This window comes from Galeopterus variegatus, unplaced genomic scaffold (assembly GCF_000696425.1).
Source record: "Galeopterus variegatus unplaced genomic scaffold, G_variegatus-3.0.2 Scaffold3677, whole genome shotgun sequence".
In the NCBI taxonomy this organism is placed as follows: Eukaryota; Metazoa; Chordata; class Mammalia; order Dermoptera; family Cynocephalidae; genus Galeopterus; species Galeopterus variegatus.
Window position 1 is genome coordinate 208,911 of NW_007729788.1, and position 12,843 is coordinate 221,753.

The following is a 12,843-nucleotide window of genomic DNA, read 5'->3' on the forward strand; positions in this document are numbered from 1 at the left end:
ATTTAGCCACATTATAATGGAAAAGGAAATGTCATAGGTGAAACAGTGTCTAAAACGAGCTGCCAAGCCAGAATCAGAAATGTCCTTTTGAGAAGGACCTGGGGTGAGATCTAAGGTGGCCTATTGAGAGGGCCTGGGTGCTGAGGAGGTGTCAGTGAGAGACCAGCGAGGCAAGTCATATTAATTCCTTAAAGGCTGGGAGTAGGCGGGAGGTATAAATTCAAGGTTTCTCACCTCTGCTTGGGATATCTCCTGAAAAATTGTACCAGAAGATGCCTTGACTGGGTTGAAAGATGGGATGGAGCANCCCCTGCCCCTCCCCCCAGACGGGCAGCTACTTACAGAGCGTCAGGGCTGGGGCTCACACCTGAGCCGGACCGCAGAGGGGCTGCACCTGGCCTGATGGGTAGGTTCCTGGACGGAGCCCTGGGGAGACCGGGGGCGGGGAGGCGGCCGCCGGTGGGAGGATCTCCGCAGCCCTCTGGGTTTGAAAAGAGTCAAGTATGCCTCCCCGGCCCGCAGGAGCTGCAGCGGCCCTGCCTGGCCTGAGTGCTGGAGATGTGACTTAGTGCTGTCCCACCTACTCCCTGCGCAGGAGCCTCAGGGCCCCACTCCTCACAGGGCTCCAGTGGCACCTGGCGCCCTCAGGGGACGGCAAGAGCGCCCAGCCTGGGCAGTGGTAACTGCAGCCTGGGGAGCAGGCAGCCGGGCCCAGGGTGGCCGGTGGGCCAGGAGTTGGGTGGGAAATGGCTTTGGCTGCGCTGCTGGCAGATGGGTGCATGGCACTTCCTTGTTGCTCTGTGTTCCTGGCTGGGGAACCACGCTGTCCTCAGGGCCCTGCCAGCTTTCGGCCTCTTGAGAGGGACAGCTTCCTCTCCCGCGAGTTCCTAGGAGCCACCTGGCAGGCAGCCAGAAAGAAGTGGCGGGCGGTGGGAGACAGCAGTACGACCTGGACAGGGGGTAGCAGGGGGGCAGCCTGACACCAGCCTGGGACACTGAGACAGCCCAAGGCCGCATGGGCTTGGGGGCGGTGGCCCTTAGACCTGTGACCTTTGGAACGGGAAGCTCCTGAGTTGCAGGGAGGCGGAGCGGGACAGCCGCTGAGGAGACTGAACTGGACGGGGAGGCAGTAGTCAGCCAAGTTACAAGTGGCTTTCCCAGGCCGGACAGACTCCAGGCCAAGTGGTAGCAGGGGGCGATGTGGTGTCCCTCAGGGACCCTGCCCAATCTCTCGGCCCCTCTGGGGGTGAGGAGCCATCAGCCCAAATGCAAGAACCCTGAGTTAACCCTACTTTCTCCTATTGTTTGCCGGGGGAGGAGGGTGCTTTCCCCAACTGCCCTGGGCAGACTATTCTAATGAGGCCCCTCCCCCACCAGCCACCGGCTCTGCCCTTCTTCCCCTTTCCTCTGGCCTCCTGCTGCTAGCCCACCCCCACCTTCCTTCCCCACCCCCGCGGCCCTCCTCCTGATGGAGGCCCCTTCCTTCGCTGCCAGTGCCGGGTGCCTGTTCTCCTGCACCGAGCGGGCCGGGATGCTGAGCAGCTATCAGTAGCAGCATCTGACAAGCGGGGGGAAGTTGTGGGGGAAGAAGAATTTTCAGGAACTCGCTGTGGAGGGGTTGAGAAGAGAGATGAAGGGGCCGTGGGAGAAGTAAGGAGGGTGGTGTCAGCCACGACTCCCTCCTGGACCTGGGGAGCCCGTGCCCACCGGCTGCTGCTTGCTGTGGAAGTGCCCTTTCCTGCCCTCTGCCACCTGCACACCTTGTACTGGCTGAGGGGCCTCATCACGCTGGGAGACAGGGTCTTTGGGTTATCCAGGGCAGCACCCTAATCTAGGCCAGTCATCCACGCCTGAAGTTTGAGGGGGCATGGTGGAAGGGAGCAGATGGCCAGGCCGGGGCTTATCTGTGAGTGTAACTGGCGCAGCTGAGGATCCCTCGAGAGAAGGTGGCTCCCCGAGAAGAGTCCCCTTCCCCCACTAGCCAGAGACCATGCCTTGGTGCACCTTCTTGTGGGGAAGGAGGTGATAGCTGATTGATAGCGGGAAGGGGAGTGCAAAGTCCCGAGCAGGTGAGAGGCGAGGCGGCAGAGGGAGGGATGAGCAATTACTCTGCGTTCTCAACCCCCCGCGCCCGTGAGCTCATTTTCCCAGCTGCTTGTGGGCTGGGGGCAAAGGATGCGTTATCTCATTTTAGAGTTTGTTGAGTCAGAGGAAGAACCGGGACTAACATCCTCAGTGTTTTAGGAATCACCACAAGAAACAGATTTGGTCTGTTGCTAGAGTCAAAGACTTCAAGATTGAATGAAATAAAATCAATCTGCAAGACAGTACATAGACTGTTGAGCTTAAACAAAGGTTCTCAACCTGGGACCTTGGGTTTGGGGGCTCATTGATAGGCTTTGGGAGAGTCCTTGGAATCTTTGATACGGATTCTTAAACAGGTCAGAAAAGGTTACCATAAATCCTTCGGTTCAAATGCCTTTTTAAGTCTGGAGCAACTCCAATGCAAAGGGACTGCTCCAAAATCAGCTACTAATTAGTTGCGAGGCTAAGACAGGAATGTAGATGCTCTGACTTCCAGTTTAGAGCTCTTCCTTACACTCCAAGTTGCTTTCTGATACTCTTTTTTAATTTTGAGGACGGGTTTGCATTCATAGCTGTAGGTTCTTGGGGAAAGCTGCATGTTGAAAATGGGGTTTTTCTCTGAATCCAGTATGGTGGAAATGGGTGCAGAGCCTTGAAGTGTGAGGGCTGGGTGTCCTAGATTCAGTAGCGGGGGTGCGATGAGCTTGACTGGTTCTCAGAGCTGAGTATCAAGGATTTCATTCTCCTTTGTAGGGCTCCTGGAGCAGGTTTTGAGAAGGAATGGGCGCGTGGATCGTAGCCTGAAAGACGAGTGTGATGCGGTGAAAGGCTGGAGGCTGTTCAATGGGAGAATAACTGGGGTTTGGATTATTAACTTGTTGGTGGGATGGCAGAGAGAGTGCCTGGTCTACAGTGTGTGCTCAGTAAATAACTGAAAGAGTAAATGTATTTACAGACCTGAAAGGTACACATAGAAGGGGCCGAATCTGGTAACTACTACATTGGATGTAATCCATCAGATCCAGAATGGCGTCTGAGCATGGGGACAGGCAGCCTCTTACCGAGTTCCCTATGGTGTTGAGCAGATGTGGGAGGAGATGTGCTCTTTAAGCCCAGAGCAGTAATTTCATCACCAGTAGATACCACAAAACTAGAATCTTGGTCTGGAAACCAGGAACAGATGGGATCGACTGCCCAGGGAAATTGTGGAGAAAAAGATGAGAGGATCTCATTCTTGAATGGGAAGTAAGACAGGAAAGGATGGAGCTGATATCTGTTGCCTAAACAATGGCACACAATTAATATTTGAATAGAACTAACCTCTCCATATCAGAGGGTGGGCAACTGATATGTCGACTAGGTTGAGGAAGATTAGATCCCAGGAGGCAGAGAAGGCTGGAATTGAGCCAAGTGATTTGAGTTCACCTCTCAACTTCAAATCCTCCCATTTTCCATGGCAGGCCAGTTGGGTTGATGAGGGAAGAACTCCTCTCTCCAGTCCTTCACCTCTCATCGCTGTTCCAGACCACAGATAGGTTGAGAAGAGTGCCCTGAGTCTCAGGTGGCCTTGCCAATTCCTGGAGAGGTCAAGGTGACTTCTTGTTCCTGTTTCCCTAGGCTGAGAAGAAAGCCAAGGTAATTGCAGTAATGAACGCTGTGGAAGAAAACCAGGGGTCTGGGGAGTCTCAGAAGGTGGAGGAGGCCAGCCCCCCTGCTGTTCAGCAGCCCACCGACCCTGCATCCCCTACTGTTGCCACCACACCGGAGCCTGTGGGGGCTGATGCTGGGGACAAGAACGCCACCAAAGCAGCTGATGATGAGCCAGAGTACGAGGTGAGCGGCTTGCTTCCTCCCCTGCCTTGTCCAGCTCTCTCCTGGGGCCTTCTGAGCCAGCTCACCCCACCTGCCCCCAAGCCTCCTCATCTTCCTGATTTTGCTCTGTCTTGCTCCATTCTGATGGAGCTCCTTCCTGGCTGTCCGGCTCCCCCCCCACACCCCACCGAAGCCCAGGGCTGGGGTTGCCACAGGGGGATTGGGGTGGCAGGGCCTCATGACCACTGGGTAATGATTTCTGCTTCTTGGGGTCCAGGACGGCCGGGGATTTGGCATTGGGGAGCTGGTGTGGGGGAAACTGCGGGGCTTCTCCTGGTGGCCAGGCCGCATTGTGTCTTGGTGGATGACGGGCCGGAGCCGAGCAGCTGAAGGCACCCGCTGGGTCATGTGGTTCGGAGACGGCAAGTTCTCAGTGGTGAGTTGTGGAATTTGGCAGTAGTAGCCTGGGGGAGGAAAGGGGCTTGGTCCCAGGGCCTGTGGTTTTGGCTGGGGGCAGCCTGGAGTTGGGGTGGTAGAAGTGAGCTTTGCTCACCCCAACTCTGCGTGTAGCGAGTGAAGCAGACTTAGAGGTACTGAGGTTGCCCCGTGGCCGGAGAGCTGGGTTTTAGTCTCCCAGGAATGCCTGTGCTAGCTAGAATGCCGTTCCACCTGCGTTCAGGTCCTTCCACAGTCTGGGTTGTGCAATTATTTATTGATGCACCCCCTGACCGCTGCGTGGCACTTGGTGGGTACGCGAGAGTGTGGGAGGACAAAAGACCTGGCTTGTCCCCCAGGTGTGCGTGGAGAAGCTGATGCCGCTCAGCTCGTTTTGCAGCGCATTCCACCAGGCCACCTACAACAAGCAGCCCATGTACCGCAAGGCCATCTACGAAGTCCTGCAGGTGAGTGTCCTTTGGAGGAACTCAGAAGGCAGGGACTGCTCCCCTGGAAGCTGGAGCATGGAGGCTAGCCCCGCGCAGATTCCAGCCTGACCCTTCGGCAGTGACTCCTCTTCTGCCTCCCTCACTTTCCCCTTTCTGCACTCTCCCTCCTCAGACATCCTCTCCCGCCTCTTGCCCGTGCCCACCCTCGCTACTGAGTCTGGCCTCGAGCCCGTCCTGACACCCTTCCCCGCCACGTGTTGCCCTCCAGGTGGCCAGCAGCCGCGCAGGAAAGCTCTTCCCAGTGTGCCATGACAGTGACGAAAGTGACACTGCCAAGGCCGTGGAGGTGCAGAACAAACAAATGATCGAATGGGCCCTTGGGGGCTTCCAGCCCTCTGGCCCCAAGGGTCTGGAGCCACCAGAAGGTAAATGTGGGTCCTCCTGCCAGGCAGATCCATGCCAGGGCTGGGAAGATCATGCTTAGGGAGAGCTGTTTCCATGGAGGGGCCCAGTGGGAGTGGCCATTGTCTCCTCACCCTGGGGTCAGGGCAAAGGCAGTGCTGTGCTGGTACTTCAGAATGATGGGCTCTCCATTGGCTTGCTGGAACCAGAGAGTGGGGAGGCAGGAACAAGTTGGGGACCAAGCTGCAACCCAGTGTAGGTAGAGCAGAGGAGGGGTGGGAGCTAGAGTTCCCTGTCAGCCTCTTTACTGTGATCTTGTTACCTGCTTTTCTTGATCCAGAGGAGAAGAATCCCTACAAAGAAGTTTACACAGACATGTGGGTTGAGCCCGAGGCAGCTGCCTATGCACCACCCCCACCAGCCAAAAAGCCCCGAAAGAGCACAACGGAGAAGCCTAAGGTCAAGGAGATTATTGATGAACGCACAAGAGGTAGTTGGCCTGGCTCTGGAGCATGGGGCCGGGAGGCTGGCCTTCCAAGGAGGGCTGTGGCCCTGGTGGCCTCCTCTGATGCTGGCTCTCCTCCCCTCTGCAGAGCGGCTGGTGTACGAGGTGCGGCAGAAGTGCCGCAACATCGAGGGTGAGTCAGCCTGGGGGCCTGGTGCTGCTAGGACAGGCAGGAGACCTAGCTCCTGGTGTGGTGAGGGTGCAGCATAGCATTGGTTCTTGGGAAGGTCTGAATAACGGGATCGGGGCCCTGTGACATTGACACTCAGTGATGGGGTCTGTCCTGTGTGTCCCACCACCTGCTTCGTGAACTGTCCATTTCATGGTGCCATGATTCTGCTTTCCCATCAGTGGCATGGGCTGATTGATCTTTAGGGTTTGGGACACCCCAGTGGGTCGGGGAAGGGTGGCCCCTCTTGGATTTGATTAAACGGGGCCGGCCCGGTGGTGCACTGCTACAGTGCGCCGCTTGGGAGCGCAGCAGCGCTCCCGCCGAGGGTTCGGATCCCACGTACAGACCAGCCGCTCACTGGCTGAGCGAGGTGCGGGCGCAACACCGAGGGTTGCGATCCCGTTGCTGGTCACGAAAAAAAAAAAAGGATTTGATTAAACTTGCCTGAAGATGCTCTTTTGGCCTTTGACCATTCCTCACCTTCTCTCATCCCTTGTCTGCCTCTTTGGCCTAATGCTGATGGTCTGGCTTGGTGCCTTCAGGGCCTGGGAGGACTGGGGTCAAGGGACCGGGGGCCAGGACATCCCCAGGAACACCTGCAGAGCCAGGCCCCTGTTCTCAGGAGTGGGTTTCTGCTCCCACATGGTGGCATTGTTTCTCTAAGCAATGAATGGGCTTTTGAGATGGCCAGCCGTGGTGCCTCCCTTTTCCATGGGGTGCCCTACTGGGCTCCCTTCTGACTTCTCTTTGGCTGCTTGTCCAGCACACCCCTTTCTTGCAGCTTTTCTGGTACGGGGCTTTGGCCCAGGGCGGGGGGCCCTTGGTGACGCTTGCTCCACTTGCTCTGCTTTCCAGACATTTGTATCTCTTGTGGCAGCCTTAACGTCACCCTGGAGCACCCTCTCTTCATCGGAGGGATGTGCCAAAACTGCAAGGTAGGGGCGCACCCCCTGGGAAGGTGCAGCTGAGGGTGGCCCTCGGCCCCCTGGCTGACTGTGCCTCCCGCCCCTGTGGGCTTGGAGGGGTTGGCACCTTAGAGGGTGTGATGTAGACTTCAAGGTTTACTCTGGAAGCAGAGAGTCCCAATAAAATGGGCCCTTGGGCTTCAAGCTTTTGGCCTGCTCTTATTTTTCTACTCTGAAAGATTATTTTCCTCCCTAATGCTCATTCTAGTCCCCACGTGTGGGCAGGGCTCTCAGTGTCACCAGCATGAAGGGGGTGGGTTGCTGTGCCATCGGGAGCCCAGGGTTGCAGGGAAGACATGGTGGGGGTGCAGCTCCCTCCCTGGCCTTGCTCTTGGCACCTCTTTGGTTCCTGATAAGGTGTCCCCTTCCCAGATCTGTGGTTTGGGTCTGACCCTGGCTGGTCAGGTAGCAGGGTCATGTCTCCAGGGCTGAGTCAAGATTCCAAGAGGCCGGGTTCGTAGCTTGCCTTTACCCTGGCTGCCCTGGGTCCCACTCTGGTGGTCTCTGACCCTCCGTGCTGCTCTCCAGAACTGCTTCCTGGAGTGTGCGTACCAGTACGACGACGACGGCTATCAGTCCTACTGCACCATCTGCTGTGGGGGGCGTGAGGTGCTCATGTGTGGGAACAACAACTGCTGCAGGTGAGGGTCCCCTCCCTCCTTGCCTGGGACCTGGCTTTCCCGCCTGCTCCCTGCTATGCTCTGGATTAAGTGCTTCCATTCCAGGTGGCACACCTTGGCCTCCCTGGGTGGGGGCTGAGAGTTCCCCCTGCTCACTGCGCTTCCTTCTAGGTGCTTTTGCGTGGAGTGTGTGGATCTCTTGGTGGGGCCAGGGGCTGCCCAGGCGGCCATTAAGGAAGACCCCTGGAACTGTTACATGTGCGGGCACAAGGGCACTTATGGGCTGCTGCGGCGGCGGGACGACTGGCCCTCTCGGCTCCAGATGTTCTTCGCCAATAACCATGACCAGGAATTTGTGAGTGCCGGGCCTAGGGCGTGGCCTCGCGCTACCGTTGCTCACGAGGCCTGGGCCGTGGGCAGAGTGCCTGAGCCGCGCGGGTCTAGAAAGCCTCGTGCTCCCATAGTTGGCTGGGAGGGCCAGCCCTGGGTGAGGATCTGTGGGACACTCCTGGGCATTTACCTGGCCTGTTATGCTTACTGCTTAGGATCCTCCGAAGGTTTACCCACCTGTACCAGCTGAGAAGAGGAAGCCCATTCGGGTGCTATCTCTCTTTGATGGAATTGCTACAGGTGAGTGGTGCAGGTCCTGAGAGGTGCTGGCCTCCTTTTCCGAGGATGGGGGAGCTCTGTGTGTGTGTGTGTGTGTGTGTGTGTGTGTGTGTGTGTGTGTGTGTGTGTGTGTGTGTGTGTGTGTGTGTGTGTGTGTGTGTGTGTGTAAGTAAATAAGTGTAAAACTCTGGCCAAACAAAATGATTGTTAACATTGCAGTTGTTAAGTGCAGTCTATGCACATGGGATTTGGCCAAAAATAAAAAGTAAAAGGAGTGGTAAAGCAGCCTGTCAAGTTGGCACTTCCCTCAGTGAAGGAGGTTCTGTAACAGGTAAGAGCAGTCACTAATCAGAGATTAATAGAAGATTTTCACAAGCCTCGAAAGACAGACTCGTGACCAAAAGAGAAACGTATACAATTGTGTTGTTTTAATTATAAATGAGATAATCTAAAGAAAGCTATTTAAATTGCCCGTAATTCTATGACTAACATTTTGATGTATTGCCTTTTGTTTTTTCCTATGCGTGTGTGTTTATGTAATCATACATATACAGATAAATTGAATAAGAGGGTGGTATGTTCATAGTTTTGTAACCTGCCTTGCCTTTTATCATGTTATCATTACTTTTTCTTTTCAAGCAGTATAGAGCTTATATTCTTTATTTGTAAATTCTGCGTAGGATTCCCTCAAGTGAAAAGTACCATAATTCATTTAACCCTATTAAGTTATTTACTATTTTTTCATTATTATAAGCAATGCTGTGGCAGGCATCCTTATACACACATCTTTATGTACTTAAACCATTATCTCCTTAGGAAAAACTCTTAGTAGGAAATGCTAGGTCTCTGTGTAGGCACTGGTTTTTCATGTGGCTCTTGACACTGCCAGAAAGCCCTCTCAAGAGGATGTACTGACATATATGCACTCCTCCATGGGCCCCAAGGCCGGGCTTCTCAGTCCTTAAGGAAGGAACAGCTCTCCGTACAACCTGTTTTCACCTGACCAGAGGGAGATCAGCAGTCTGAGCCGGGGGACCTCGGCCAAACGGTGAGGGTGGGGTGGCATCTGAGGCCAGATGTTTGTCTTCTGCTCTTAGCTCAATTGGATGTTCTGTAGACCTGGAGAAGTTCTTTTACAGCTTTAGTTTCTCAGGCTAGAACCTTGAGGCCTTCTTAAGTCATGTCACCCTAAGAGGCCATGCAAGCTCTGTGGTAGAGAGTTCTGTTGGGAGCAGTAAAAATGGTGCTGCTGTACCTGTTTCTCCTGACGTTTTGGGAGGTCTGTTCTGATTGCTGCCTTGCCTCGGCTGAGCACCGAGCATGTGTGGAGGGGTCATGGTAAGGAAGCCAGTGTAGTCAGTTAGCCCAGGAGGAAAGACGAGACCTCATACCATCTGCAGTCGAAGAGAGGGGCTGAAGTGAGAATGAGGTGCAGGTGCCAAGTGCTGGGGGCTTGCAGAGGAGGGGACGCAATTTTAGGGCACTATTGAGTGGGGTGGGGCATTGATGAATCCTTCTTTAGAGTAGGTGGCATTTAGGTCCAGCCTGGAAGGGTAGGGTAGAATTGCAGCAAGACATGACTGAGGAAGGACCAAGATGTAGATGTGGAAATACCCAAGAAAAAGCCACCAAAATAGTCAGCTGCTCTTCTCCCTGTATGCTGAAACCACTGATCTGGTCAGTCTTCCGCAGCTTTGACTGTCTTTCAAGTAGGCCAAACGAATATGAAACAGCCTCAGCATTGATCTACCAGTTTGATTGAAAAAGGATTAAGGCAGCTTCATGGGCAGGGTGGGGCTTGGCCTGCAGCTGGTGCCATGTGGCTGGCTGGGCCAAGGTCTCACCTGCTAAGATGGTGGTGCCGAAGAGATGGCCCTGAATGACAGTGATCTCTGCCACCTGGCGCAGGGCTCCTGGTGCTGAAGGACTTGGGCATTCAGGTGGACCGCTACATTGCCTCGGAGGTGTGCGAGGACTCCATCACGGTGGGCATGGTGCGGCACCAGGGGAAGATCATGTACGTCGGGGACGTCCGCAGCGTCACGCAGAAGCATGTATGTCGGCGCTGTGGGAGGTGGCCAGCCTTCTTCCCCCGCACACTCAGCTCCTGGAGGCAGCCCCCCCTTTCATTTTGTTAATTTGCTCTTTTCCTTTTCACCCTTTCCCCCAGCCTCTCTTCCTCCTTACCTTCCAATTTTCCTCTGTGTTGAAGGTAATGGTAGTAGGCAAATTAAAAATGGGAATTTGGGAGCTTGCCTTTTTAGACTCTGGCTATTCCCTGGGCACCCTTTTTAGTAGAGTGCTTTGGATTGGAGCATGGTTCCTGTCCTCCCAGTGCCTTTGGTGAATAGCTTTGCCAGCCTCCATTTCTGGGGGGCTCTATGGCACGGTCTTGCCCTTCCATTTATCTGGGTCTACAAGCTCTGGAATCCTGAAGGGCATTTGGGGGATATTCAGATGACCCAGACACCCTACCTAAAGTGCTCCAAGCATAAAGTACTGCCTGGACTGCTTTGCCCCACTGAGCAGCTGCTTTTCCTACTTGGCACACACTGGCTTCCCTGCTGGCCTCAGAGATGATCCAGTTGGGTCTGCTCACTTATCGTTTAGGAAGCTGAGCCCAGAGAGTCTCAGTGATTTGCAGGTGGCTGCACAGTGAGGGTAGAGCAGGTGGGTCCCCTCTCTCCTGTGCCAGAGGACTTTTTTTTGCGAAGTTCACAGATCATTTTCTCTCTTCCCTTGTGCCTCTGTCCCTGCACAGCAGGCCCATCACACTACCTTTATCCTCCCAGATCCAGGAGTGGGGCCCATTCGATCTGGTGATTGGGGGAAGTCCCTGCAACGATCTCTCCATCGTCAACCCTGCCCGCAAGGGACTCTACGGTAGGTGCTGTCCTCACCCCTGCCACCTTCTGAGCTGGTGCTTCCGCACTTGGATATTGCTGCCCTGGGACAGCTATTCCCAACAATCCTGTCTTCCCTTGCCCTCCCTGTGCCCGAGCCACACCACTGTCTTACGCAGACAGCCCCAGCTGATGGCTTTCTCTTCCGACCTCTCAGAGGGCACTGGCCGGCTCTTCTTTGAGTTCTACCGCCTCCTGCATGATGCGCGGCCCAAGGAGGGAGATGATCGCCCCTTCTTCTGGCTCTTTGAGAATGTGGTGGCCATGGGCGTTAGTGACAAGAGGGACATCTCACGATTTCTCGAGGTATAGCCAGCAACCTTGGTTTGGCCAGCTCACTAATGGCTTCTACCTGGGACTGCTGCTTTATCCCTGTCTCATCTGCATTGTGGAGCTGGGGACTGGTGACTTCTGCTTTGCAAGGGGCCTGTTTGGGAAGCTCCAGCCTTCCCAAATAGAAAGGGAGGAAACAGTGGTAGAGGCCCACCCTGGAAAGAGCCAGTGGTCTCACTCTAAGGTGGTATTGTGGGTGTGGACATCAGGGCTTGAAGGACCTGACTGTCACTAAGTAGAGTGGGGTGCCAGACTCCTGGGGTCAGGGATTCCATGTGGCCTTCACACTGCGGGGACCGTTCAGGTGCCAAGATCAATTTTCCCTGACCAGAATGGCTCGTCCTCACTCCCTGGCACCATGGTGGATACTTCATGGCACCTGAGAAGAAAACATGGCTTATCTCAGTTTGTATGCCCTATAATGTGAGTCCCCCTTCTCCCTGAGCCAGGTTTGAGCCATGCACAGAGGACTTCTGCCAGAGGTGTTCTGGGAGGTGGGGGGCATCTGGGAGCTTGAGCCCATGCTTCTGAGTGTTGGGGTCAGTGACACCTCAAGCTGGTGTTCTGACTTTAGATGTGAGCAGGCGTCTATTTAGCATATAATCTGGATGTGTGGTGAACACACCCACATGCATTAGAGCTTTCTTAAAGCCTCTGGGTAGTCTAGAGCTGCTTGTCCAATGAGGTTAGCCATCAGCCATGTGTGGCCGCTTTGATTAACATTGAGAATTCAGTTCCCCAGTCACACTGGCCTCATATGATATAAAAGACAGCTGCCTGTAGTGAGTGGGTGGCTACTGTATTGAACGGTGCAGACAGAGAATGTTCCCATCATTGCAGAAAGTTCAGCTGGACAGTGCTGGTCTAGAATGTTCCAGTGAGAGCATGTAAAATGTGGCTAGGTTTAATTCCAGCTTTTCCTGGAGGCTTCATACTGTCCCAGTGTGCGGCCTTCTGAGAGAGAAGGAAGAGCCTTTGAGGCTGTGAGGCTCTAAACCAGCAGAGTTACCAGCACTATTTAATATTCCTTCTTCGCTCATCTTTAAACTATCTCCTGTTTTATAGTCCAACCCTGTGATGATTGACGCCAAAGAAGTGTCAGCCGCACACAGGGCCCGCTACTTCTGGGGTAACCTTCCCGGTATGAACAGGTGGGTGACAGCTCCTAGGCCTGGGGTGGCTGGTGGCGGCTGGGGGCTGCAGGCAGGACAGTCCATGGGGAGAGTGGACCACTGAGTGGGCCCTCTAAGGCCAGCCTCCTCTGCTGATGCCGTGCTGCTCTGCCATGTTCTTTATTTCCTTTTTCTTGAGGAAGGATGGGAGTCGGGGTAAAGAAAATACTTGCCTGAGAAACCAATAACTAGTGGTCTAAAGTAGGACCTTTAAAAGTGCATTTGAGTTGTATGCCGCTGAGTTCTGTAGTTCTCCTACAGTGGTGATGTGTCCAGAGCCACTGGTCCTTCGATTCTCCTTTGAGAAAGCCGAGGAGGACGGGGAAGGGCGTGGGGCCACATCCTGCTCCAGGAGAGGGAATCTTTTTTTTTTTTTTTTTT

General features: G+C 54.5%; 1 protein-coding gene across 1 annotated transcript in view; it reads left to right on the forward strand.

Moving 5' to 3' along the window:
• DNMT3A (DNA (cytosine-5-)-methyltransferase 3 alpha) overlaps positions 1 to 11,269 on the forward strand; it is a 69,306-nt gene extending 58,037 nt beyond the window's left edge. The window contains exons 6-18 of the mRNA XM_008585703.1: positions 3,703 to 3,918; positions 4,175 to 4,333; positions 4,692 to 4,799; positions 5,050 to 5,206; positions 5,524 to 5,673; positions 5,777 to 5,821; positions 6,716 to 6,795; positions 7,354 to 7,466; positions 7,617 to 7,800; positions 7,991 to 8,075; positions 9,963 to 10,108; positions 10,847 to 10,937; positions 11,115 to 11,269. Of these exons, the coding sequence (XP_008583925.1) occupies positions 3,703 to 3,918; positions 4,175 to 4,333; positions 4,692 to 4,799; positions 5,050 to 5,206; positions 5,524 to 5,673; positions 5,777 to 5,821; positions 6,716 to 6,795; positions 7,354 to 7,466; positions 7,617 to 7,800; positions 7,991 to 8,075; positions 9,963 to 10,108; positions 10,847 to 10,937; positions 11,115 to 11,269 (1,689 nt within the window). The remainder of the gene's footprint in view (positions 1 to 3,702; positions 3,919 to 4,174; positions 4,334 to 4,691; positions 4,800 to 5,049; positions 5,207 to 5,523; positions 5,674 to 5,776; positions 5,822 to 6,715; positions 6,796 to 7,353; positions 7,467 to 7,616; positions 7,801 to 7,990; positions 8,076 to 9,962; positions 10,109 to 10,846; positions 10,938 to 11,114) is intronic.
• The last annotated feature ends 1,574 nt before the right edge of the window (positions 11,270 to 12,843 follow it).